Source organism: Motacilla alba, chromosome 1A, assembly GCF_015832195.1.
Source record: "Motacilla alba alba isolate MOTALB_02 chromosome 1A, Motacilla_alba_V1.0_pri, whole genome shotgun sequence".
Taxonomy (NCBI): domain Eukaryota; kingdom Metazoa; phylum Chordata; class Aves; order Passeriformes; family Motacillidae; genus Motacilla; species Motacilla alba.
This window is the reverse complement of record NC_052031.1, coordinates 67,565,719-67,592,964: the sequence shown is the minus strand read 5'-3', so window position 1 is coordinate 67,592,964 and position 27,246 is coordinate 67,565,719. Positions and strand designations below refer to the sequence as shown.

Sequence of the window (27,246 nt, the reverse complement as noted above, 5' to 3'; positions counted from 1 at the left end):
TTCAGTAGAAGTAAGAACTCCAGAGCTATTCATATCAGCTCAAAGGCTCTGTCCCATCATGGCAAACTCGGCAGGGCCCTCAGCATGTGGATTGGCTCAACTCAGAAAACTGACGGGATAAAAGACACTTTGATGAGCACGAGAGCCAAATGTAGGGGCAGGTGAATGTCCGGCAACACAGATGAGCCACAAATGAGCGCTTCATTGTAGGCTCTGTGCCAGGCCAACTGGTCTTTGTCTTGGCAGCCTTGAGAGACCAGGGGAGGCTGAAGCACTTCCGATGTTACGGAGTGGGTGCCGAAGTGCTGTGGCACGTCCGTGGGCGACTCGCCCAGGCGCGGCTGGCCCCACTCGCGGGGTTCCTGCGGGGCAGGAGGCAGGATGCTCCCCGAGATGTGGAAGGGGAGCATCCCCGGGGACAGGGCGGGGGCGCCTTCCTCACCCTCCCGTCCTCGCCCCCCTCCTCCCCTCCCCGGCCGCGCAGCCTCTCCCCCAGCCCCAGCCCACCCACCGCCGCCAGCCGCCCGCCCCGGCTCCGGCAGCTGCTGCGGCTGCTGCTCGGCGCCGCCCCCGGGCTCCCCCGCCGGCTGCCGCCGCTCGGGCTCTCCGCACCGCTGCCGCTGCCGCCGCCGGGCCCGGGCCCGGTGCGGTGGCGCGGGGGGCGGGCCGGGGGCGGGCCGGGGGCCGCGGCGCGGCCGTCGGGCCCGGCGCGCCGGCTCGGGGGCCGGGGAGGACCATGCACCGCGCTGCCTCCAACCAGCGCTCGGTCTCCTCCTCCTCGGGCTCCTTCCAGCCGCCGCCGCCGCCGCTGCCGCCGCACGCCGCCGACCGGCAGCCCCTCTTCCAGCGGGGCTCCAGCAGCGGCGGCAGCCGGCGGGGCTCGGGGTCTAGCTCGGGCTCGGCGCGGGCCCGCCGCCCTCGCAGCCCCCGCAGCAGCGCCGAGGAAGAGGAGGAGGAGGAGGAGGAGGAAGAGGAGGAGGACAGCAGCAGCATCAGCAAGCCCCTGGTGCCGCCGCCCGCCACCCCGCTGCCCGCCGCCGCCTCGCCGCTCCCCGGCAGCAGCAGCAGCATCAGCAGCGGCGGCGGCGGCGGCGGCGGGAGCCCGGGCCGCAGCATGACGGCGGCGGAGCTGTACGGGGCGGCGGCGGCGGGCGGCGGGGCGGGGGGCGGCGGGGCGGCGGCGGGGGCGCTGCTGGGGCCCGGCGGGGCGGGGGGAGGGCGGCGCTGGGGCTTCCAGGCGCTGTCCCTGGTGCTGCTGCTGGGGCAGGGCGCGCTGCTGGACCTCTACCTGATCGCCGTCACCGACCTGTACTGGTGCAGCTGGATCGCCACCGACCTGGTGCTGGCGGCCGGCTGGGGCATCTTCTTCTGCCGCAACAGCCGGGCGCGCCGCCGGGAGCGGCCCCCGCCGCCCCCCGGGCCGCCGCCGCCGCACCCGCTGCTGCTGCACGGCCCCCCCGGCGGCCGCGGGGCCGGGGGCCGCGGGGCCGGGGTCCCCCCCCGCGGCGGCGACTTCGCCTACGCGCACCTCGCCTGGCTCATCTACTCCATCGCCTTCACGCCCAAGGCGGCGCTGATCCTGGGCACCTCCATCCTGGAGCTGATCGAGCTGCGCCTGCCGCTGGGCACCACCGGCTTCCGCATCACCCTGGCGCTGTCCGCGCCGCTGCTGTACTGCCTGCTGCGGGCCATCGGCACCGAGGGCGCCGGGCAGCTGCTCCTGCCGCCGCAGCCGCCGCCGCAGCACCGCGCCGCCGCCGCCTTCCTCGCCACCTGCCTCGACCTGCTCGACAGCTTCTCCCTGCTGGAGCTGGTGCTGCAGCCCGGGCGGCCGGCGCCGCTGCCCGCCCCGCTGCGCTACCTGCTCATCGCCGTCTACTTCCTCTGCCTGGCCTCGCCGGTGCTGTGGCTGTACGAGCTGAGCGCCGCCCGCCCGCCCGGCGCCGCCCGCCTCGCCCTGCACCTCCTGCTGCCCGCCGGGCTGCTGGACGCGCCGCTGCTGGCGCTGCGCTGCCTCCTGCTCCTGCGCTACCAGCAGCCGCTGTCCCTCTTCATGCTGAAGAACCTCTTCTTCCTGACCTGCCGCGGCCTGGAGGCGCTGGAGACCTGCTGCCTCCTCCGCCCCGCCGCCGCCCCGCCGCCCGCCAAGTACGGCCCGGCCGCCGCCGCCCCCGCCGCCGCCCCGCTGGCCCACGGGCTCTCCGACGTGGACGTGGGTCCCCACGGGTACGTGAACGCCTTGGCGGTCACCGCCCAGGGCTGAGCCCCCCCGGCCGCCCCCCGGACGGGCTCCCGCCGCCTCCGGGCCCGCTCCCGGCAGAGTCTCGGTCTCTGCGTTCTGCTCAGGTTCCCTCCGCCGTGGCCGAGCAGGGGAAGGGGACGTGGGTTTCCCTGTCAGACTCCCGTTCCTCTCCTCCCTTCCTTACGGACAAATCCAGCAGCGGAAGCTCCGCACAAACCCGACTACCTGCGGGAGCCTACGGATGACGCTTGTCCCGAGAAAACGCACCGGTCCTTCGTGACAAGACTTCTTCTAGTGCTTCTGCATCTCCACTGTCTGGAGGGTCCCACTCTTCCCCCACCTCCCAGGACATTGTGTTGCTTCGTCACCGAAAAGGTTCAGTTCTTCCTTTTCATCCTCAACAGGGACCAGTGCATTTTGTCCCCTCCTTTAAGAACTCCTGCTGACCACAATAATGAGATGCAAGAGGGGCCTGACCAGCAGATGTTGCCTCCAGGGACAGGAAGGACAGAAGGAAGCATGCTTTGGTTTCTCTAGGTCTTGCAAAGCTGCTGCCTGTGTTTCCCAGGCCTTTGTGTACCAGCTAAGGAACCTCTGGAAGCACGCTGGCCACTCGGTCACTTCAAGCCCATGAGCCACCTTCTCCTAGCCAAAATGTCTACCTCTGTGCTTCAACCCTTTGCATCTTACATTGACTTCACATGCTAAAGAAACCAGTCCAGCATGGACACAAAGCAGGGCTTAGGCCCCATTTCATCACCACCAAGACATTTATTTCTGGTGAGAACAGGGTTTACAGCAGCCTCCTGCTGGCATCCCCAGGTGCTGGGGCTCTCATTTCTCTGTGAATATGCATGTTTATGGGATCAGCGTTGGTTTTCTTTCACACGGAGCGTAGGGTCTTCCTTTACACAGCCAGAAAGGCTGGAAAATTTCCTCTGGCCCCCTTCCATGCCTGCTTGAGAGAGCAGAGATGGGGCTAAGCCTGCAGAGTGCCCCCTCTCCAAGAGCAGAGCAGAGGACGCTGGCACTGCTCGGGGTGGGCTCCATGCTCGGTGAACCAAACATTTCAGCACAGAAAGCAAAGTGCTGCAAGCAGCCCTCGAGGCAGAGGGGCTCCCGAGCTTTGGTGAAAGCCCATGTATCAGCATCCTGTCCTCTGTGTGCATGTGGTTTAGGGTAGGTGGGGAAAAATTGTTAGTAACCTCTCATAGGAACACCGTTTTCTTTGGTTTTAAGCTCCATGGATGTTGGGTGGGGTTAAGGCCTGCTCTTCTGCCTGGCTGCCTCTGCTCCTGAAACCAGCCCCATGGAAGGAGGAGCACACAGACCACGTCTGGAGGAAGGACTTTGCCCCTCCCAGGCTTATATTTTGTTATCTGGGCAAGGCTGCAATAATTGCGAAAAACAACAGTTTCCTGTCACAAGTTTTTGTTTTTTTGGTTTTTTTTCTTTTTTTTTTCAAGCTGTCCTGATGGGAAGGGGAAATAAAGCACAACCAACTGCTACCCACAGCAGAACTGCAGGTGCAGCCCAGACTTCTTCCGCACACACATTCATTCTTTCCTTCAGGGCTCGGGCTTCAGAGCCTCTGTCCCACCTTCCTTGTCACAGAGTGGGATCAACTGCCTGCTCCGGTGGACTGCTACAACAAAATGTTTACAGTCTGGTAACTTCCAGCTCCCAGAGGCAGAAGTGGGGCTGCCATGGGGCTCTTCTCCCCCAGCTCTCGGTGGCTGATGGGTTTTGAGGGGCTGGAAAAGCCCCTAGAAAAGATGGGTCAATCGTGCTGTTCTGTTCAGAAGTGCAGCTAGGATGGGTGGCCCGCTGCTCTCCTCATGCCAAACGGAGAGTTGGCAAAAGCTAGGCTTAACTTTCCCACCAGTGCTTTATTTTTAACCTGAGCCCTCACGTGGGCAGTTGTGTGAATTTTGGCCAGTGGCCTTTCTCTTCGGTAACTTCTTCTTGTCTGGACAATCTTGGTGCTGTGAGTGACTGTGATTGTAAAACTTGGTACTGTGAACTTTTCCTATGTGATGTGAAATGTGTTGAGGGGATGCTAAGTTCCTGGCCAAAGGAGGTGTTATTACAGGCATATTATGCTTGTAGAGATATTTGTTCCCTTGCACCTTCCTTTTTCAGCATTAAATAGGTAGTAGAAGCTCAGAAAAAAATATTCAGGAGAGAATAAGGTGATACCTGAACCTAGGACTACTCCACTCTTCGGTCAAAACACTGAAGGGAAAAAGAAATCCCCAACCAACTTTGCCAAAAACAAGCTGAAGGAAAAAAAATTGCTTTTCATCACCAACTATGTTTGGCTGCTCCTATGGCCAAGTTCCCAACAGCACCAAAGTGCTTATCCCTAATACACTGAAGCATGAGCATAGCTGAGACATCAGAAGAATCACAGCACAATTATTAATGAGTCTTACTTCAGTACCCCTTCATAGCCCATAACAAAGTTGCTGTTTCAAAAGTGAGTGCCTTTTTCCAGTTAGGATGTTATTGAGAAAAATGGCATATTTGAAATTTATCTGGCCGTGGCATATTTAACCCATTGGCAGTGAACTCACAGTTCAGATTTTTCCATGGATGAAAAGGTTGCCCGGGACACGTGACCCTGCAAAAATGACACTTGTGTTGCATAGAATTCCTTTGTAGAAAAAGTTGTTCTTTGTGGTGCCATGGTTTCTAGGTTGTTAGGAAATGTGCTGTTTGGAGAGTGTTGAAGCTCTTGTAGTTGCCTATACAGAAGCCCCCTTGCAACTAAAAGGACAGCTCTGCTGCTCCTGCAATTACTTACTATGAAAAAACATTTAAAGATCTTCAATGTCTTGTTTATAAACCTGCTCCTCCTCTTGAATTCCCTCCTCTTTGGTAATTGAGCTCTTGCTTCCACTTAAACCTTTCTGCTTGCAGAAGAGAGCTGGTGGTACCACGGAAATGCAAACAATACCTCTCCTGATGCACCTTGCACAACTCCTGTACATTGTGCCAACATTAAATTACTGGTCCAGGTCAGTAACACTTTGCTGAATGAATTTGTGCCATACTAAGACACAGGTCCCTTGGGATTCTGTTACACAACTCAGTTATTTAGCATTTTCCTGCTCTTTGTTTGCTATCCTGACTCCCAGGAGGGGAAACGGAAGTGAGAGATAAGGCCTGTGGCTGATGGACACTTGGCATCCCCCTGGCATTAATCAGAACTTGTATTTTTTAAAAAGCAAGATTGTTAAAATAAAATTAGAAACTTGTGACTGATTTTGTTCCTTTTTTTTTCCTCGATTCTTGCTGGGCTGTTCAATTTTGTATTGAATGGGGACCAACAGATGCGTTAAAGTTACTTGTTTTCCTCGTGCTGGATTGCTAAAATAGTGTCTGGATTTTCCCTTCACACAAACTTTTTGTAAGTGAAAGCAAATTCAAAGAGCTGGTAACACCAAGGGAGTTAGAGAAGGGAATGACTAAGGCAAGGAAATTCAGATGACACTTCTGAGCTTCCTATTTAAGTGATTTATAGGAATTTATACCACTTGAAAAAGACTCGTGAGGAAAAAAAAACAGATTTACATGTTAATTGCTGTAAGATAAAAGAAACTTTTAGAAGTGGGATCATCAAGATGGCAATTACTGACATAATCTGGGAAATGGGTTCTCACTGGAGAAGCATTGAGATCACAGCTGCCTCTTGCTTAGCTCCCGTTGGGTTAGACTGCGTTCCTCCTGGAGCAGGAAGGCTCCCAGCCTTGAGCTTGGATCTCTGCAGGGACTGTCCCTTTGTTACTGAGCTGTCCCAAGAGTCCTGCATGGAAATTACAAACAATTCCTTTACCACCCTTTTGAAGGGATGTAGGGATGCTTCCCATGGCTGCAGGCCCTCAGCTCTGTCCAGCTTGTCTCCATACTGTGCTTTGCAGGAATATTTTGACATTTGTGTCAGCCAGTTCAGTTCTGGCTCAGTTTTGCCTCAGATTTCTGTAACAAACTCAACATAACATAAGGAGTTAGGAAGAATTGAGGACACAGAAGTATTTAAGTGAATATATATATATATAAAAAAGTATTCTTCATTTTTAATTTAAGGAAAAAACCCCACAGGTTAGACACAAAATTATGAAATACACACAATACAAAATAAATTGCAAGATAAAAGAATAGATTCTTTTCTGAGACGTTAGATTTTAAAAAAAGCTGAGATAAAAGATTTTTTGACAAGTAAACTCAGATGGATGGGAAGACAACAAAGGAGAAAGGCCTGGATGTATTTACATTTCACAGGTTGTTATCCAGTGATAAGAAACAGGGTAAATGCCAGCCTCACCACTGCTGCTGCTGGAAGACGAATTCCTCAGTCTGCTCAGCATTTCACTGTGGTTAACCTGAACTACCTGTGCTTGAGCTTAAACCCACACAAGTACATCTTACAGTCGTTTTCACTCAGCCTCCCTGAACTCAGATACAACTGCCACTCTAAAACAGCATCTGCTGAGGCTACACTTTCTCCTCCTCCAAATTAGTCCTTTAATTCCTTGTGTGTCACTGTCTGCAGTTCACATCTTCCTGGTGCTAAGATATCCAAAAGCAAACAGCACTGCAGCAGTGTGTCACAGAATACACCGGATTCCCCTGACTCTGTGATTCTGTATTCAGCCCCACATTTCTTAGAACTGTAAAAAAATCCCAGATTCCATTTCTTGGTCTCCTCTTCCCCCTTCACTGCTGCTGCTCTCTCCCACTAGAGAGGCAGGAAGAGTTATGGACACTCTCAATTTAAACATTTATCCCACTTATCCTCAGCTATTCCACTTGATCTCTGAATGACCACGGAAATGCAGCTGCACATGAATGATGAGTGGGGGAAAAAAAAACCAACCTTTAGGCACATTTATCAACCAGGTAGAGACAGCCCTAATCTAGCTGAAATTTAAGGCACACATCTTTAATACAGTATTTACAAGGAAATGTTCGAAATGTGTCTTAGAATGGCAATGCAAATGTCACCATGCTATCTAAGCCTATTTTCTAAACCTTGCCTGTGACTTTTATCCAGTGCAATAGAATCAGCACAGCTGGAGGGCATTTTGAAGGCACGAGTGGATGAGCCACAGTAATTTTTCTGCCATCCATCAGTGAGAATTCAGTGTAATGCTTTTTCCCAAGGAACAGAACCACTGCCTGTTCTTTCACAGGGGTGGCCAATACTCCTGGCTTCTCTCCACAGAGCCTGGAAGCAACATATCACGTCTGCTGGGCAGTGCTGCATCCCAGCAGCACAGGAAGGGCCCAACACTAAGCCATTTACAATCCAAGGACAAGGATAGTGCTGGAAATGCAGTCTCAGTACTACTCTGCATGGGACCACCTTCCATCCCTGCATTTCAAACAGGGCAGGTCCCAGGCAGAGCCTAACAGTCCTCCAAAGATTGGTCAATGTCCATCACATCTGCTGGATAGCTCCAGCTAGAGTGCCTCTGAATGTCCTGGAAAAACAGCTGCTTCTGGAGGCTCTTCAGACTGTTCAAAACCTCTGGAGAGAGTTCATGGAAGCCCCCCTGTTGTTCCTGATCCTCTTCCTCCTCCTCTTCCTCCTCTAGAAGGTCCTCAGGAGGCAGAGGGGAGCACCTGGAGATGTAGCCCTGGTCTGACTGCACTGACTGTCTCTGGTCTTTGCACTGGTCATCAAAGACCAGCTGGTGCTGCTGGTCAGCCTCCCCCTGGCAGAGATACGGCTCTGAAGGAATGACACTCTGTTGATAAAGGGGGTACATGAGTCCATTCAGATGGTCACTCAGGTCATCTGACAAGTTTGCAGGACTCTGGTCAGCTACTGCAGCTTCAGAGCCGTCGTGGAGGATGAGGTTATTCCTCATTGGAAAGCTTGTCTCCAGAAGAGGAACTCCTTCCATACAGTCCTCGTTGCTCAGCACGTGGTGACTGAGTATATTTCTATCTTCCATGGAAGAGACTGGCTCCACCACCTGAACTGGAGGAACATCCATAGGAAGGACCACAGTCTGGGAATTGGGATCCCCGCATGGATTGAGCTGAGGCTGCAGCTTGCAGCCTGTACTTTCACCTTCATGCACGTGGAGGCTGATGGTGTAACAGCAGCCGGGGTCGGGCTCACGAAGGTGCAGCTGGTGTTTCACAATTCCACCCGGCTCACTCAGCAGTGAATCCACCTGGCTCTCTCTGTTCAGGGAATGCAACTCTTCATCACTATCCAAGCAGATGGTTTCACTCTCAAACCAGTCGGGGTGCTCAGTCTGCCAGTTCTTGAACTTCTCTATGGCCTCTTTCAACTTCCTGCCACTGGGGGTTTCGATGTAATTTTCAGCTGTGATTTCCTGGATTCGATGGATCCGCCCAGGTTCAAACTTCTCCAGATCCTGAATCCGAAAATAAATATCCTCAAACTTGTCCATCAGCTGGTATCTGGATGTGACATTGAACAGATCAGGTATATCTCTCTCACTACTTATTCCCTCGAAGTAGCAAACTATGTACATTCCAAAACAGGCTGGCTTCTTGAAATCTGGCAGGATCAGGTTCAAGGCTGGGGTGAACAGGTCTCCCACTGGCTTTTGCTGATCTTGCTTGAGGCACACAGGCTCGCTCCCGAGCATGGCCTGCCACTTGGCCTGGGTGCCCCGAGAACACAAGATGATGATCTTTGAAGACAGCTCTTCCATTTCCTTCTTCTGCCGCGTGAGCCAGGGTAAGGGCCCCAGCTCCGAGATGTGGTGGTCTTCCAGCAGATCCAAGGCCACCGCAGTGCCACACACTGTCATCAGGAACTCAGCAAACTTCAGCACCACGTCCACGTAGAGCAGGTGATCGGCAGAGTACACAATCCAAACCTTCCGCAGCTTCAAGGGCGGCAGGGGCAGCTCGGTGTACGGTGCTGATGGAAGACAGAAAAATATTAATTACAGCCACATTCCTCAAATTGTAATGGTGTGAGTCAGCACTAATCAGCATAGGAGGGTATTAACAAAACTTTTAAGCTTTAATGCTATTTTGGCAACGTATGTGGACAACATCTCGTTGTGTAAATTTAGTATGAAAGTACAGACATGGTGAAGCTGTGATTTATGGTAATGCCCAGATGATTCATCAACTTTCACCTCACAAAAACACTACAGCAGCTTCAAGAGGTTTGCAAATATTGCTGTATTCTCTTGTGGAGAGCTGAGTGCACCCACCCCAAACCAATCTGCTGTTGCTATGGCCTGGGTGACTAGCAAAGCTTCCTCTGCTAGTACAGCCTTGGCTGGGTCAAACATCTCCCCACATTCCACAGCAATTACCTCCCATCTCACAAATACAGCATTTCAAATTCCACATACAAAGCTTCTTTTAGCTACACAGGAAGAACCTGAGGCTAAGCTTTTGGTTTCAAGAAACATCTATGGAGCAGTTAGAGCCTACAAAAGCCCCTTCTGGGCAACTGTGTGAGACCTGCATGACGGGTGCTTGACAAAACACAGAGGCATCTTACCAGCCTGCAAATTCTCGTGGTTGCATTTCCCTCGCCGGCGCCCTGGAAGAGAGATAGTCACTGTCAGTTCTGAAAACACGAAGTAAGATTAAATGCTTAAAAATCACACCACCTTCCACAGATTAGCTTAAAAAAAAAAAATCTTTAACTAACTTTATCTCCCTACTGTATAGGGAGATAAAGCTGTAAGGAGGGAGAAGCCTAATAAAAAAAGCATACTGAAAAAGTTACCAATTTAAACTCTTCTACAGCCAGTTCTTGCTGTGTTTTTCCTTTGAGAGGAGACAATGCACTCAAAATGAACTTTCAGCATCTTCCCCAAATCCTGGCAGTCTCAAGTACAGAATCCCAGAACTGTTCTGTGACCTCTCTTTAAGGAGAAGGGGCTTTTAAAATATGTCTTTTTCTTAACAAGCTCCTCTGAAGAGGTGACTAAAATGTCCCTAGCTGCATCTGACAGACAAATTTGATGTTAAGAAATTTTCCAAAAGATTCATGTAAAAACAAAACAAGCAGTGAGTGAGTTACAAGCTTCCCTGAGATAACTGCCTCATGGCTGCAGCACAGAAAACTAGGAGTTATCCCTTAAATACCCAATTTTCCAAGTTGCTTGATGTCAGTCTCTGTCCTGTGTTTTTTTTTTTTTCCTTCCACTTCAATTGAAAAACCTTATCTAATCTCACAATAGTATAAAATTAATTTTGCAGAGACTTTGGGGAACAGGGAGAAGACTACAGTGTGGACAAACAGGAAGCTTCTGTTCTGCAACACTCTTATGCAATGCAGGGGAAAAAAAAGTGCAAAAATCTGCAGCAATCTGCAGGAAACAAAGGGCTGAACTACGAAATTCCTTTTTCCCCTTAGGAATTCTGAAGTGCTATGAACATAGAGCATCAGAGAGGATAACCTCTGGAAGGCTTCACTTATCTAGAGGATGGCATAAGGACATTGCAAGCTACAATGGAAAAACAGAAGATGTTTTCATAGGCATTATCTAAGTGGCAAGGTATCAAAGCAGCAAGGAACAAAACCACAACAGGAATAGATACAGAAGGAGAAAAAAAAATACTCTTTATCACTGGATTTTTTTTCTTCCTGGCTGGTATGAGTCTCACCTGCTTGTTTTTTAGTCATACACAGCACAGCTGTTATGACTGACCCCACCAGCAACACAGAGATCCCAGTGATACACCAGTAGAGCCATATCATCATGTCATCTGCAAAACAAAACCACTCAGACGCGGAGTTTCACCAAAGAGCAGAAGGTCCCTGAGCAGCAGAAGCCAAGGGAGGAGGACCCTGGCTTTGCTGAGTAGACCAGTACTTCCCCCTTGCAATCCACAGTCACTTCTCCAAACCAATTCCTGCTTGCATGGTGCTGCTGTACACCATGAACTTGCTCCACACAAAGAACCATAACGTGCAGCACACTGCAAACACAGATCAAGAACCTTCCTCTAAACAGCAATGTTCACCCAGCTTCGACAGGCATGCCACCCATGTCCTGCCTGTTCATGTAATCTAGCTTAAAAAAATTAAAATGGCACTATTTTGGGTCAAGAATTTCAGTTTACAGGTGTTTTTCCTTTTTTAAATTTTTTTTTAATCTTGGACAAAAGATCCTCACAGGTGTTGCAGCCAAAAAAAAGATGTCAAATCATTATGCAAAAGTTATCTTGACATTCATAAAAATGAATATATGCATGCTATTCTCTCCAAAAGCTGCTTTATATTATGCAAATTTTTTAACACTGAGCAAAGTGACAGAAAGTATTTTATATTAAGACTCTTCTTGTCAAAACTGCTTCTCAAAGAATTCTATGCAAGTGAAGTGTCTCTCAAAAAAATTGCTCTTTAAGGTTCACACTGCATACAAATACTTGCCTCATTAAATCATGGTGAAGTCATTCTTAGCACAATTAATTCTGAACTCAGTGTTACAAGGGGACTGTTAAAGAAATTTTAGACACCAGGCTCTCATCTCCATCCGAGAGATTTACTGCACATATTGATTTTGATACCTGGCTGGGTGAGCTTGGTGGCTCAAAGAGGGACCCTGAAAAAAGAAATCTCTCAACAATTAAACCCTTATGAGCTAAACTCTCCATCCCTCACATGATGTTCCAGACCAAGAGCATTATTAGGCTCTGGGGTTTCCTTGCTCTTTGTTGGTTTGGTGTTTTGCTACCAAGTGGCTGCCACGTGCTGATCTTCACATCCTCTGAGGTTCCAGTGGGAGCTTTGGTGGGTTCCCAGTATGGTTGGTCAGTTCATGCACCACCTATGGGCTGTCCACTATTTTCAAATAATAAAAAAATTTCAACAGGGACATTTTCCTGCTCATTGGGTCATTCGCAGGAAAGATAATTTCTCATTCTACACAACAGGAGAAGAGCAGCAAAAAAAGTTTCAGGATATTGAAGAACTTCTTACCCGATGGTTCTGTACCTGCAAAAGACAAGAATTATGTTAAAAATTCAGTTCTCAGCTGTAAAACAATGGGAATCTAATTTACAGAAAAGTGGTTCTCACTTGGAACTGGTTCACATGGGATGGAAGCAGAGTGTCTCAGACAGTCTGTGCCACAGTTTGCAAAGAATGGCTGAATCTGCAATTGAAAAGAATCCAGAAAACAGAAGTTATTCTTAAAAGAAATTTTGCTCCCTGATTTACTTTCTCCCTGCCTCAATGTTCCTTGTATTTTAGGACAGAGACACAGAGTTCCCATTTCCCTTCAGAAAACAAGATTAATCACGAATTCTTACACCATGACAAAGGCTGTGAGCTCCTGAGGTTGCACATTTGCCATTCTCACTCCCAGAATCTCTGACTTGGCTGCCCTGTACTAAGGAAAAGCCCCTGACTACAGAGAATACCTATATAAAAATTCTTTCAGCCATAATATTTCAATGCAGGTAATTACAGATTAGCCAATGTCAGAACAAAACAGTGTGAAAAAAACCCTGACATTCCTAAGGTGCTCACAGCCTTGATTGTGAAGGAAGGACACAGGGACAACAGGGACAACAGTGTGATCCCACCTGTACTTTGTAGTTGCAGCAAGCTTTTATGTTATTCTCTAATTTGATTGTGACATTCACTTGCTGTTGTAGTCCATCCTGCAGAAATCAGATGCAAGTTATAAGGGAATGAAGAAAACTGAATGAAAGCAGGAAAAAAGGAAAAAGCTGACATGAAAAAAATGCAGTGGTCCAAAGAAGCAGAAGCTGGGTTTTTCCTTTTGAACAAGAAGCCCACAGAGAACAGAATGTGTAAAGGACCTGGCCACCACCTCTGCAGCTGTCCTGTGTGACAGACGTGGTACTGCAGTTAAGACAGCAGGCCAAGATTGCACAGGTAACTGGAAATAATTAGGGATGTACCTTGTACAACTTCAAAGGAGCTAAACTTACAGTTTCTTAACAATGTAGATGTCTTCAGCTTTCTAATGTGTAAACATTAACAGGCTTCCTTGTTTAATTAAAAGCAGCTGCCAACACTGCTTCTGACACTAGAACAGGCAAGTGAGCTGCCCTTGCTACCTGCTGTACACAATCAAAATCATGATAACCTAATTCTTCGCAGTGATTAGCAGACACAAACTCCAAAATGAGGTGTACTCCCTTCCACCAGGGAAATACTCACACAGCTCTCCCACCTGTGTCAGTAATAGCTCAAACAGATCAGTGCATGCAGTACTAAGGGTTTTAAATGTTAAGGAATAGAAAGATTAAACAAACTGAATGCTAACATATCTGCCCTCACCCAAGGAAGGGTGGAGAGTGATTCCAAATATTCCGTATTTCTCCTCCCTCAAATGCCTGAAGGGAAACATTTTTTATATCAGAGCACAGTCTGGACACTTTGAGCTTCTCAGCAACACAGACTGCAAGACCTACAGAAATTGATTCTCAGCTTGAATGAAGCATCTGTTAGTAAATCACTCATTTCTTATATAAAAGATTTAATTAACACCTTCCTGGGATCATCTTTGATAAAGTACTTCAATGATTTATGGAAACTTTGCATCTCAGTTTTGGTTAATTTGCTCAGTCTTAGCTCCCCAGGCACTGGCTTGAAAAAGGTAATAAAGCCCAGATAGTCAAATATAAAATTTGACTTTGCAGGTGTTTATAGACTGCTTCATGCATTATAATACCTCTTTTCTGATCTTTTACCTATCAAATTCCTCTTTCCAAAGACAATTAAAAAAGTAATCCTTTGAAAATTGTTTTTCAAATGTCCTGGTTTAGCAAGCATTTAAGATGTTTGCCTAAATCTATAGAGCAGGTATGACTTGGGAAGGGACTCACCTCAGTGAAATCCTGTGTGATCATTTTACACCTCTTCTCATTCAGGTAACTGCTCACATGGATTCGGTACCGGGCTGGCTCCATCCATGGCTGGAAGCTCACAAGCAGAGCTGTATCATCTAGACTGACACCCTGGATCCTGGGTTCCCACAAGCTGCCTGGAAGTAGGGCAGATATTCCCACGTTTCTCAGCTGTCAAATATTCCAACAGAGCGCCCACATCTATGTGACTTAAAGATTTTTACCTGTCTTTATACATGGGATGGTTCTTTTCATCAGAGAATCACTGCAGTCTGCAAGAAAGACCATCAGCAGCCAGTCAGAAACATTGTCCTTCCACTTAGGAAAAAAACCACATTCTTTTATCAGAAGTCAGAGACCTAACCAAGCTCTCCTAAATGAGCAGACACCTTTGTTCTAAAGCAGTGGCAAAATTCTGGAGAAGAACAGTACTGGTTTCCAGTCCATTCACTGATGTCATGGTGTGTTTGGTTCTTTTTCTTCTCAGAACAGAGAAAATGAATGGGACTAAAAACATACCACACTTAATAGCACAGCAATAATGTAACACTGGTGCAGAAAGGGTCACAATAGTGGAATTAAATCCTCATATTCATCCCCACACCTTGTAATTTTATCTCAGCAATAGAGTCCTTCAAAGGCATTCTGACACAGGAAAATCAGGAGGCTGGAATCTTCCTTAATCTAAAACACTCTTCCACATTTCTAATTCCCTTTATTTAGCAGATTGGCCCTGCTTTTTGGGACTTCCTTCAGAGTTAAATCCAGAGTTACATATTCAACATCTAGCAATGTGGGATTTACAACTCTCAGCCTTAAATTATGTCTCTCCTCCAGGGTTTGGACAAAGAAAAAGGAACAACTCCCTGCTTAGACAGTTGAGATAAAACATTTCATATCTCAAATTTCCAACTTTCAAAGTTACCAATTTAAACTCTACGAATTTCCAGTGTCTCTGTAATTCATGTGTAAGGTCTAAACAGCAAAGCTCCCTGCAGCTGCTGAGCTTAACACCATACATGAGGTTTCTGGAGAACAGTAGAAGATAAAAGCCAGGAAGGTCTTGGTGTGAACAGGCAGAAGAAAGGGTATGAGGGCTGAAAATGAAGTGCTCCCTTCTCTTTTTCGAGTTCACATTGACTGACACACTCCACACTTTGCCATTTTAAAACTACAAAGTCAGGCTGACAACTACAAGCAAGTTAAGAAAAAATTTAAGAACCAGTTTTCAAGATCTGCATGAAGCACCAAATATTTATGAAGCAGTCAGTGCAGCCAGAGGGATTGCAGATGCTCAGCAACCTTGGGGAACGCAGTAAAAATTCTTTTAGTCATGGGAAAATTTTCACATTGACAAGAAAGGGTCAGGCACCCAGCACTACCAAGTTCCTTGGTAAATTATGCCTAACTGTGCCTTTGAAATTGAACTTCACATGTCTAGGATTTAGTGCTAGAAGCCAAACTTCTGATTTGGAAATTCTGGCCCTTACTTCCAGCTGCCACAAGCAGAGGGGCAGCTCTGAAAGATTCTAAATTAAATAAAAGCAGCAGTGATGTCAGGTCCACAAACCCCCAAATTCCTGCCAGAGGTCCACAAAGCACCACATTCCTGCACTCAAAGTCTAAGTGAACTAAATCACCTCTTACCAGGCATTGTGAGAGACGTGGACTTGCAATTGTAGTCTCCATTTACACCCAGTTTGGGCAGGTGATACACAGTCACTTGGTAAGTCTGGCCAGGTTCTACTTCAAAACGGTCAAAAGTGAAATTCCACTGGAAACAAAACACATCCACAAGGACTTTAAAGGACAATGTTGTTCTTTAAGCACTGAAATTACCACCTGACTTGGCCGTGTTCCCTCATCCCACGTAACCCTTTAACTGAAGCTTGACTGTGAAAAATTGGAACTCAAGTGTATTAAATATACCCATCTCTTTGTCTGTCTCAATTTTTCTGTTTAGAATTAGTTTTTTCTTGTGATCTTTGAGCTGATACAACAGTTTTATGCCAAACCATTGTGTGGAATTTTCACCAAACTACATTCTGAACTGAAACGAGACTAGAATAAAATATGCAGTTTCAAGATGGAAATTTCAGTCTAGTATGAATTTTGTAGGACTTTGCAAGTGCTAAGCATTTAGAACTGCATTTATACATATGCAGTTCTGTACCTGGCCATTCAATACATATATTCTTAAATCTATACTGTTTTCTGCATCAGCAATGCTGTGGAAATTCTGGGAGAGGCACTCTGGGAGAGTGGTATTTGGTAAGTGGTGAGCTAACTATGGCCAAATTCTGTGTGGTTAAGGAATGAACTCCTTAATGTTTATATTCCTTACTGCTGTGGATGCTCAGCACTTTTCTGATGAGTTTCCTAGAAGAAGTGTAAGCTGAAGAACCACCCCCAAGGTTGGTGCTTTCCTCCACAACAAGAGAGTACAAGAAAGAACTGGAAGCAATAGTAAGAGTTGAGTTTAAAAGCTATACAATCTCATGCTCTCAAGCAGAATGCAAGAACCCCTACAATTATTTGCTTTAAGCAACCTCCCGAGGGATGACACATGCCAGGCAACTAAAAGCAGCAATTCTTAAAACCTGAAGGATGGGCAGAGTGAAAGAGGAATGGGAAATGACAGCAGATCCCAAGTCCAACACGGACTCTGAGCAGTCCGTACTATTTAATCAATAACCTTGCCATAAAACAGTGAGAGCAGAAACAATTCCACAGACTAGAAAAGGTAATTTGGAGCCCTCTGCACTCACCCGGCCTCCATCCGGACGGACCTGAAGAGGCAAATTGTTCTGGAAGTCAAACTGGGCACAGATCTGCTGGTTGCTGCTGACCTGCATGACGGCGAGCTCGGCCCCTTCCAGACAGCGGATGCTGGCTGCAGGCACAGGGACACAGGGACAAAAGTGTTCACTTTCCCCTCTCCTCTGCACACGGAGAGGCTGCAGCCCCCACAGAGAGCACTGCTGTGCCTAGCCTTGCCCCAGTCTGACTGCTTTGAGGTGCTGAGGATCCCAACATAAAGACAACTGGCCATGGAAAAGCGAGCATGCAGGGTTGACTGACAGCGCTCTCGGCCTAAAGGCTGTCCTGCATGGCAAAGCTACACCTGTGCAAATGAAGGAGCAAAGGAGAAGGTGACTGCATTCTCCACACACCCTGGCAGTTGCACAGATGGGGTATGGTGCTGAGCTCTGTCTCTCAAAGCTGCCTCTTGCAGCCTGGGTGGGTGCCAAAGCAAACACGCCTTTATTTTGGTACACACAGCCCCAGCGAGAGAGCTGACAAGCACAGGTGAGTTCCACGACTGGGTTACCTGAGTCACACCTGCTTCTACACTACCATAGCTAGAGATCACAACTCTACAGCCCTCAGACACAGCCCCTGCAGAAGGAAGAAAGGAATGAGTTTAATCCTTTCTTAAAGCAGTGCAAAACTCTGGACACGAGTATGCAAGGGAAGCATCGTTTACAGACAAACAATCAAAGATATTTGGGGAGTGAGAAAATGTGACTTATTGGTAGTCATTTAGGCTCCAACAATGAGACAATTATTGCTTTACCAAGGCGCACAAAGACGAGATTACACCCACCAAACAAAATTAAGCAGCCAACCTCTCCAATTTCAAAGATCTGCTTTCATGACTTGAAGTCATAATTCTCTCTATCCTTACTAGATCATGCCTTTTTCCTCTGCTCCATGCTCAAATTAAACAACCACCACTTACCATCTGTGGCCACTTTCCACTCTATCTGAAGCACAGGGACCAGTTTTCCATCCTCCTTACGGAAAACATCAGAAGAAACGTGGAGACTGCTTGGAGCAGAGGGAGTCCAGGCAGCAACCTTCAGCCAGCTCGACTCCATGCAAGTGCCTGCCCAGCAAATGAAACCCACATTTAGAGTGGGGCTGAGGAAGCTCTGCTTAATTGCAATTATGATCTGCTCTTTGGGTCAGGTTTATTCTGAGGGGAAAACTGGGTGACAGACTGCTTCCAGCTCAAAAAGGCAGTTTTCTCTATGGAAGTACTCTGTAAATTGCCTGTGATAATCTGAACTTATTCTTATAATTCCCCCTTCCTCTTTTCCCTAAAATCTGTTAGTGCTTGTCACAATCAGTGTAGTCAGGCTAAACTGGTCAAGGAAGATTGCTCAGTATTTCCTTAAACTTTCTGCTGAAGCAGACCTATGTTAGTGCTAATTTCCAGCCTTCCAATGATAAGAAATCTGTCAGATACCCAGGGAAATTGTTCCAATAGTTAATTACCTTCCAATAGTTAATTACCTTGGTTAATTACCAAACTGCTTCTCCTCAAATTTGAATATCCATCTGAATTCAGCTTCCAACAACTGCCTGTTATGCCTTGCCTAAATTAATGAGCTCCCTGGACAGGAAAATAAACTATGCTTGTCAACAGAGTGTTAGGGAGAACTGGTCCTGTGAAGTCATCAGAAAGTGAAATCAGGTATGACAGGCATCAGACAGACACGATCTACTGAGGCTTTTGTAACACATTTCACTTCTCAGAGCATGTTAAAAATAGCACAGCCAGGTCTCCCTGAAGTACACTTTGGGTCTACTTTGATGGATATGTGATAGAAACAGTGGAAAGTGGGCTTAGGACTAATTACACAATCCTCAAATGCTCATTTTACAAAAAATATCTACAAAAAGCCTGACAAGAATGAAGTACCTTTCAGCAAAGAGTGTACTAAACACTGAAAAAAAATAGATTTCCCCTAGAGCAGAAAAACATAACAAAAGCCATAAAGCAGAATTTAAACCAAATATTTAACTTAGGCAGCATTTTAGTGGTGGTGCTGCAGTTTGGCTTAGCCGTGTTGTCAAGCTGTATTCCAGTGGCTGTGTGCCAGTGGGAAATATCCAACCTGATCCCACCCAAACCCTCTCCTGCCAAAGAAGTTTTAAATCTGGTTATTTTCAGCATAGTCCTCCCCCCGATCAGGCAAACCAAACAAAAATATTGCAAAAAATACTACTGGGTACAAAACCACTTGTGTCAGTATGGCACAGGGCTGGGCACTGAGGCAGGAATGAGCTTGCTTAGAACAAGGGCTGCAAGGAAAAGCCATGGAGCTCTGCAGCGCTGCCCAGCTGCCTCCAGGTTCCAAATGGATAATTTCAGAACACTTTCCTTTTTTTTTTTTAAAGAACATTTTCCACAGCATTACCCATAATTACATTAAGGTCTTTCAGATGCATGCCATTGCTGAGACTTGACCCTTTACACCAAATAATTTACATTAATTGCGCTCAATTGCACCCCTCTGTGCCCCTTTTTAAATTCTAGTTCATACACTAATTTTTCATCAATGCCATACTGGCTTGTAATGAACATTTACTGGCAAACTTGTCCTTAAATTCCCATTTCTTTAAAAGCTGATGATCCCAGCTTTAAATAGAAACTAGACAAGTTGGGTTGGGTTTTACTCATGCCACTGCCTACCCCCAAACTCTGTCCCAAAAAACCCTAAGTTTCCATTCCCCTTCTACTTGGAGCTTATAATGGATCAAACTGTAAAATCCCAAAGAAAGGCATGTTTCCCTTTACAACTCTCTGATTCTAGCAGGAAAAACATGCTGTATGAACCCAGTTAAAAAAAGAACAACAACAAAAAAAAAAAAGAAAAAAAACCCCTTATGATCTGATGAGAAAACTGCAACAAAGAAAAAAATTACTTACTATTTCTTACGAGACAGTTTAAATCCTGTGGGGGAAAGAAACAAGAATATTACTCTCAGAATAAAACTGACAGCAACTTGCTTCTGCTCAGTGCTGGGAAAGGGGCAGAAAAAAGCACTTCAGTGATGCACACCAATTGGAAGAATGAACCATGATGGAAACACTGGACTGAGCTGTTAATCAAAAAAACAAAGACACAGGGCACATAAACCTGGGCACAATTTATGTGACAACTCTGAGATCATCCAGTCCAACCTATGACCAAACACCACTGCGCTGAGGAAAGAAAAATTAATTAGAATTAGACACTTCTTTATTAAGAATAAAGATGTTCTGATCATAAAGAAGCAAGCAGAAGTTAGGTGGGCTCTGCCTGGCTTCTCCCAGGTATGTTTTGTTTATACTGGAAGCCCCCAGGGTCAGCAGGGAGAAGCATGTCAGCTTGTTTGGTCAGTGTGATGAAAAAGGCAGTGAGAAGGAAGCCTGAAGCTGCCACTGCCATGGAAAATCAAGAGGAGGGCTAGGTTTGCTCTCACTCATTTCCTATGCCGTGATAAATAAAGCAGGATATTGTTGTCATACCATTGCCACAATATAATTAATTTCAGTGGAGCAGGGAAGGCAGCTGGGTTTTTAAACTCTCTTCCTAAGGTCAACTGCAAATGCATTTGGGGCTTAGTGTACAAAAGTATTTCTACATTTTTAGGGAAGGGTGCTTGAACAAGCCAGCTGTGCCTTTTTGGTAATGAAAATTCCTCAGAGATCAGTGCTCACGTCTCAGCTCACGTATCTGTTCCTTGGAAGGAAAGCAGGAAGATTTGGCATTAAGCTCCTCAATGCTTATATAAAGAATAAAACCTGAAAATCTCTTCCAGGCTTTTGCTACACAAGTCACAACAATACACACAGGTATTAATCCAGCCTTCAGGCACTCTTCACAAGAAACACATCCACACTCCAATTACTGTACTACAAATGTACCCAAGATAGAGGAATATTGAAAAATAGCACCTGCAACCTGTCCTTCATTAATGGACAAAAAAAAATTAAAAATAAAAGAGGCAAATGCTGATGAAACCAAACCCAAACTGGCTAACTACAAACACTGAAAAAGAGAAAAATAAAAATTGTGAATACCTGTATGGAAGAACGGATTAAGCTATGAAAAAAATTCGTCCTAACACTTCAAACCCTTAATCAGAATTTTTAAGGTAAATTATGTGGCCTGACAAAGCCCCTTATGTAAAAAGGTGCAGTGGTTTTATCTGAGATGGAGTTAATTTTCCTCACAGCAACTGCTATGGTGCTTTCCACTGAGGGCAAAGAGTGAGTGGCTGCTCTGGGATGAACCCTCAAGAGGAAACAAAAATAACTGGCAACTAACCGTAGGGATTTTTTCTAACGTAATGATTTCTGCTAAAGCCTATCACTTAAAATTCAGTCATTTTGTCCTTGTTCTATTGCAGTCATCAGTAATTATTGCACATGGCATCACAACAAAGCCCTTATAAAAGATATAAGGCATTATTAGCCTGAAGAGCAGCAACATCTGCTTTCATTTGAGCGCTGGTGCTCTGCGTCATAGCTGACAACATGAGGGAGGAAATGCTGCATTTCCCCTTTTTTGTTTCATGATCAATATGAATATTGATCCAGCACAGCACACAAAGGGATCCTCTCTTCCTCCAGGTCTATTATCCCAGGTGAAGCGTTCACAAGGATGTTCCCAGCTTTGATGAGGCTGTTGTGCCCTTTCTGACATTTATTAAAAACTCCAGAGCTCAATGAGGAGCCATCTGTCTGGCGATGAGGATTCACTGACACTTGGTAATTAAAGCCTGTCTTATCTTTTCAACACTGGGTTTCTATGGAGAAAAACAAGAGTATTTTATCTGGTATTTTATCACCAACAGTATTTTATCACCTTTCCCCAACCCCACTCAGAGTTTTCAAGGGACTACCTACACATGTGTTTTTCCTACCCTGCACTAACCTGTTTACTTGCTGTGCCAGCAATTTTTTTTATGTGTAGCTGACTATACTGAAGTGTTTTAAGCTGCCATCAGTTAGTCAAGCATTTAGCAGGTTTGCTCAAGGAGAGGGGAAAGATTCTCCCACCACAAGGCAACAATTAACTTCTTGGTCCTCTCCCTTCCCAGTCCCCAGAGCACTACAGGGATGACCCAAGAGCTGAAAATGCTTTTAAGAACAACTCATCCACACAGGACGTCCTCACTATTGGCATAAGGAAGCAAAGATAAAGCCACACTGCAGGCAGAGGTGTCAGAAGCTCAAGGAAAGGCAAGTCCTAGAAAGCACTTGCCATGAAAACCCCATGTCCTTTTTGCAGAGTACCCAGGTGAACAGGTCTGGGCATAGCTGAGGGCACACTTTACAGCAGAAAGTGTTAACTCCAGACCATGACATTCAACAGCCAGGAAGCAATTAGAGCAAAAGACCAGTTTGGTTTGCAGCACAGTGAGTTAACCACTGTCAGATTTGCACTGGCTCCCTCCTCAGCACCCGAGGGAATGCTTGCTGGTTTTTCCTTGTAAAGGTCCAACCAACACAAAACCTTACTTGATGCATTGGCTCATCCAGAGTACATTAGCAAAGCTCTGGACAGCAGAAGTATTTAACCTAGTTTCCCTATTTGAGTGTGCTGGTTTTGGCTGGAACAGAGCTATTTTCCTTCCCAGCAGCTGGTATGGGGCAGTCTTTTGGATTTGGGCTGGAAACTGTTTATAACAGAGATGTTTTTGTTCTTGCTGAGCAGGGCTTGCACAGGCCACCTCTGCTTCTCTAACTCCCCTGCCAGCCAGCAGGCTGGGGGTGCAGGAATCAGGAGGGGACACAGCTGGGACTGCTGACCCCTGCTACCCACAGGGACACTGTGAGGCATCAAACTCAGCACATAAAGCTGGGGGAAGAAAGATGAGGAGGAGGATGTTCAGAGTGATGGCGTTTGCCTTCAGGAGTCATTGTTATGCACGATGGATCCCTGCTGTCCTGGAGGCAGCTGAACACCTGCCTGCCCAGGGGAAGTGGTGAACCATTCTATGTATCTTCTGAGGCTTGGATTATTTGAAGTTCATTGCAGTTTCCCTTTTCTAACTCCTTAGTAAAAGGAAGCAGAGATCAACACATTACAGGAATAAATGCTGAAGGATGATTTGTTTAAGGCTTTTAGGAAAGCTGTATCTTTTACAAAACAACTCCTTGTTTTCCTTTGCTTGTATGCGTGGCTTTTGCTTTACTTATTAAATGGTCTTTATCTCAACCCACAATGTTTCTCACTTTCACCTTTCTGATTCTCTCCCCCATCCCCGTGGTAGGGGAAGTGAGGGGCCATGTGGGGCTTACTTACCAAGTGAGCTTAAAACAGGCCTGAAAAGCAAAGCTACAGACATGGGAGGCATAAATATGAGCAGCAGATGATTTTGAGGTGGTGCTGAAACTATTCTCAGCAGGACAGGCACAGTCAACTCTTGTCTACTCGCTGTATTTTCACAAAAAGGTAAGCAACTGTTTCACTCTTTTGAAATGATTTTTGTTTTGCTTTTGACATAAAAAAAAAAAGAACAGACCATATGCCGTGGAGAATTCTAAGAATCTGATTGAAACAAACCTGGGAAACTGATTAACAGCACCATCCCATAACAATTCAATTAAAGTAATGGGAGGCAAAGATTTCCCAGCAGGATGCTGTGGTAACTAAAGAAACCATTGTGAGCCAGGCAAGTGTCCAGTTTTCCTTTAAGAGAATGGGAAGGGCTCCAGCTTTCCAAAATCTGCCCTTCACCTTTGAACCATTCTATGTATCTTCTGAGGCTTGGATTATTTGAAGTTCATTGCAGTTTCCCTTTTCTAACTCCTTAGTAAAAGGAAGCAGAGATCAACACATTACAGGAATAAATGCTGAAGGATGATTTGTTTAAGGCTTTTAGGAAAGCTGTATCTTTTACAAAATTGTTTTAATTTTTTAAAGCATTTTTCTCTACAGCATTTAACTTTTTATCTTGCCCTCGTATAAATAATTCTCAGCAAAACCAAATCCAAATTCAAAAGTTAGAATTTCTTCACAATAATCAGTTTTAAAGCTGTCTTTATAGCATTTTCATAGTTTTGATCAGTAACCCTTTTTATGCTGAAATTCAGTAGCTTTAATCATGAATCCTTTTCATGCTAAGGAGTCCAGAATCATTTTAACCGCACTCACGGGCTGATCATGGGTTATTATTAACATCCTACACAGCAGAAAGATGCCACAGAAGGAAATTACAGAACTCAGTCACTAGCAAGGGCAAGAAGAACACATTTGCAAAGGAGACCAGGGAAAAGCTGTCCTCAAATGCACCACCATGGCTCATCTTCATGAGGGATGTTACATCAATTCTTCTCCAGAAGCTTCCAGTGAGGCAAGCTGGCAAGATAAATTTCAGAGAGCAAACTACAGCTATCCAGCCCCTCCAAGACACAGGGTTATAACCACTGCATTCCTCCAGGACCCCCAGGCATGCCACATCCCAGAACAGTTACAGCACAACAACTGAACGCAGTGCTTTAACACTTGATGGAGAAAAAAACAGATGGGTATTTAAGCTGTGGGATGTTTTTTTCCCCTGCACATAGGAAAAAAGCCCCTGCAGATGACATGTACAAGCAATGGTTAGTGGTAAGAGCTGGATTTGCAGCTGTGCTACTCAGCCCTACAGCTGAGCACGCTGGAGGGAGTGGTGGTGAATAACGCCCATCAAGTGCATTTTAATAAGATGAGCTGTTAACAAGCATTTGGTTTTCCTTACAGGTGTCTATCGATACTGATATGACACTTTCCCTCCACCACTTCATCTCCCAAGCAGCCTCATGAGGGTTTTGCTGAGGAAGCTGCCATGGCTCAGCCTGTCCTGCTCCAAAGCTCAGCAACAGCAGCCTGAGCACGGTGGGTCAGACAAAGGAAGTGGGATTCACCCACCCTGCTCAGCTGCAGCTCTGCTTTTCCTCCTCTGAAAACAGCAAAACCCACAGAAAGGGAAGAGGGAACTGTTTTCAACTGTCACAGCTTCGGTTGATGGGGCTTCTTCCTACATGAGTCAGCAGCTTCAAAATGCTTCAAGAGGCTGCTCCTGGCTTAAGCTGACTCCTTTTTCTTAAGTCTATCTGCGCTTTGGAAATTGGCTTTTTGATAGAAAGGGCCAGCATAGCAGCCCTTCCACACAGCATGTAGGAGCCCAGCATTCATGCATGCACGCCAGAGTGCAGGGCAACACAGCTCCTCTGTGAAAGTTGGTGGTGTTCTGGTGAACCCCTCACTCAGTTACTGTGGCCACATTTCCTAAAACAAGAGGGACAGACAGCAAGACAAAGTCAGTCAGAGCCCAACCATCCAAGAATTGCAGAGACTCTTTAATATATGACTGTCAATCTGTGACTAACAGGGTTTGGGATACCATGGTTATGTGAGATGCCTAAGCAATATTGTAATTTTTCCTTTGCCAAAGTTTACATTTTGTAACTCTGCAATGAAATTGCAGAACTGGTCTGTTTTCTCGGGTCTCTTTAAATAGGAGAGAAGGCAGCAGAGTAGAGGTCTGGTAAAACACAGGTAAGGATATAGTCAAACATTAGGAGAAGTGTAAGACTAGACAAAAGACAGGAAATGTGTACAGGAAAAGATTAGAGAAGCTTTCACCCCAAAGGACACATTTTGTTTTACATTTTTCTATAGCTGTACCTGACTATCTACCTTTTTCAGACTGCTGAAAGTGCACCACGGCAAATAAAGCTGTCCAGCATAGACAACAACTGCCCATTTTCCTGTCCCACTGCTATTGTTAACAGAATTGAAAAGCAAAAGCAGATCTCCTCCCCTCTTATACGCTCTTTATACGAATCTGAAACAACAACAAAAAAAAACCACCCCAAAACAAAAAAGCGACCAACAAAACAAATCCAAACCAATCCTCAAATGCCACCAGAGAGAGTGACCAGCTAGGAGTCCCCACTCAAAGTTCGCTCAGGTTGGTTGTTTCTCTTTTTACAGCGCCACTGCATTGGCAGCTCCTGTCTGGCCGGTTTCTCAGGGAGAACAGGCAACCAAAACCCGCCTGCTCAAAAACCTCAGGCACATGTAACGTTCAATTCCCCGCGCACTCCTAAAAACCCCCCTCCTCTGCAAGGAACCGGTTAAAACTTTTAGGACATTGGGCAACGCCAGCTCTGAGCAAAGACTCACATCCTGCTCGGGGACGGCGGCGCTTCCAGCGCGGCTCAGCCCCGGCCGCTCGGAGGTGCCCGTGGCCGGGGCAGCCCGGCGAGGAGAGCGGCGTTCCCCGGGACAGCCGCACGGCCCGGCGACAGCCACACGGCCCGGGGACAACCGCACCGCCCCGGGACAGCCGCACCGCCCGGCCCCGCGCCCCACAGCGGGACGGCCGCTCCCCGTCCCACCATGCCGGCTCCCCGCGCCCGCCCGGGCCCGGCGCTCCCGGCGCCGCTTACCGGCTGCGAGCAGGTGAAAGGCGGCGCGGCGTCCAGCAGCAGCCGCAGGGCAGCGGCGGCGGGCGGCCGGGGCAGCAGGAGCGGCAGGAGGAACAACAGCAGAGGCAGCAGCCGCGGGCCCGCGGCCGCCATCGCCCCCGCACCGCCGCCCGGCGCTTCCGGGCTCGGGCCGGGCGGGGCCGCACCTGAGGAGGGGCCGGGGCGGCGCGGAGCGGGGCCCGCCCGCCGTGTGGGGCCGGCGGGAGCGCGGCTGGGCCGGGCCGCGGAGCGCCCAGCGGCTCCTCCCCGCCGGGGGCAGCGCCGTCCGTGGGCTGAGGCTGGGGTTAAAGAGCCAAACCTGCGTGGAACCGGGGGTTGTGTTCCTGTTCGCGGGTCGGCGAAGGTCTGCGTGCTGGTCACAGAATCGCTGGGGTTGGAAGGGACCGCTGGAGATCATCCATGCCAGCAGCACTGCCGAGGCAGAGTCGCCTGGAGCAGGCGACACAGGAACGTGTCCGGGTGGGTTCGGGATGTCTCCAGAGAGGGAGACTCCACGGCCTCCCTGGGCAGCTGCCCCAGGGCTCTGCCGCCCTGGATGTCAAGAAGTTCTTCCTCGGGTTGAGGTGGAACTCCCAGTGCTCGTCTCTGATTTCGGGCAAACGCCCTGAGCATTAAAAACTGACCGCAGCAGCGCTCTGCAGCTGCCGAACAAACAAGCATTACAGGTGTATGCTCTGCTCTTCCAGCTGAGGGGCTGTTCTAAATGCGTCCACTTCACAGGGGACTCTGCAAACCTGCTACTCGTTCCTGAGGCTCACCCCGTGTCAGCTGTCTCACAGGTTTCACTCCAGGTTTCTCACTGTTTTCACACTGCAGCACGCCCACAGCCACTTTCACCTGTTCTTTGCCATGGATTTCACCTAATGGTCTCACACAGAGCTGTAACTCAGCTGAGTTGCCAGCT

At 47.4% G+C, this 27,246-nt stretch overlaps 2 protein-coding genes across 3 annotated transcripts; one reads left to right on the top strand and one right to left on the bottom strand.

The window, feature by feature from the left end:
- Window positions 1-642: 642 nt before the first annotated feature.
- On the top strand, window positions 643-5,603 carry TMEM121B (transmembrane protein 121B). Its single transcript, XM_038154934.1, has 2 exons — window positions 643-1,050; window positions 1,114-5,603. Exons 1-2 carry the CDS (start codon window positions 737-739, stop codon window positions 2,261-2,263), a joined length of 1,464 nt encoding a protein of 487 aa, XP_038010862.1. The 5' UTR covers window positions 643-736; the 3' UTR covers window positions 2,264-5,603.
- Window positions 3,662-26,452, bottom strand: IL17RA (interleukin 17 receptor A). Of its 2 annotated transcripts, XM_038153876.1 has the most exons (13): window positions 26,304-26,452; window positions 19,803-19,827; window positions 17,826-17,972; window positions 16,852-16,976; window positions 15,731-15,857; window positions 14,308-14,355; window positions 14,063-14,220; window positions 12,791-12,868; window positions 12,282-12,357; window positions 12,183-12,197; window positions 10,865-10,966; window positions 9,750-9,791; window positions 3,662-9,152 (listed from the first exon to the last, which is right to left on the bottom strand). In XM_038153876.1, exons 1-13 carry the CDS (start codon window positions 26,433-26,435, stop codon window positions 7,654-7,656), a joined length of 2,574 nt encoding a protein of 857 aa, XP_038009804.1. In that variant the 5' UTR covers window positions 26,436-26,452; the 3' UTR covers window positions 3,662-7,653. The 2 variants fall into 2 exon arrangements, with proteins under 2 accessions (XP_038009804.1, XP_038009805.1); XM_038153877.1 differs by lacking the exon at window positions 10,865-10,966.
- Window positions 26,453-27,246: the final 794 nt, after the last annotated feature.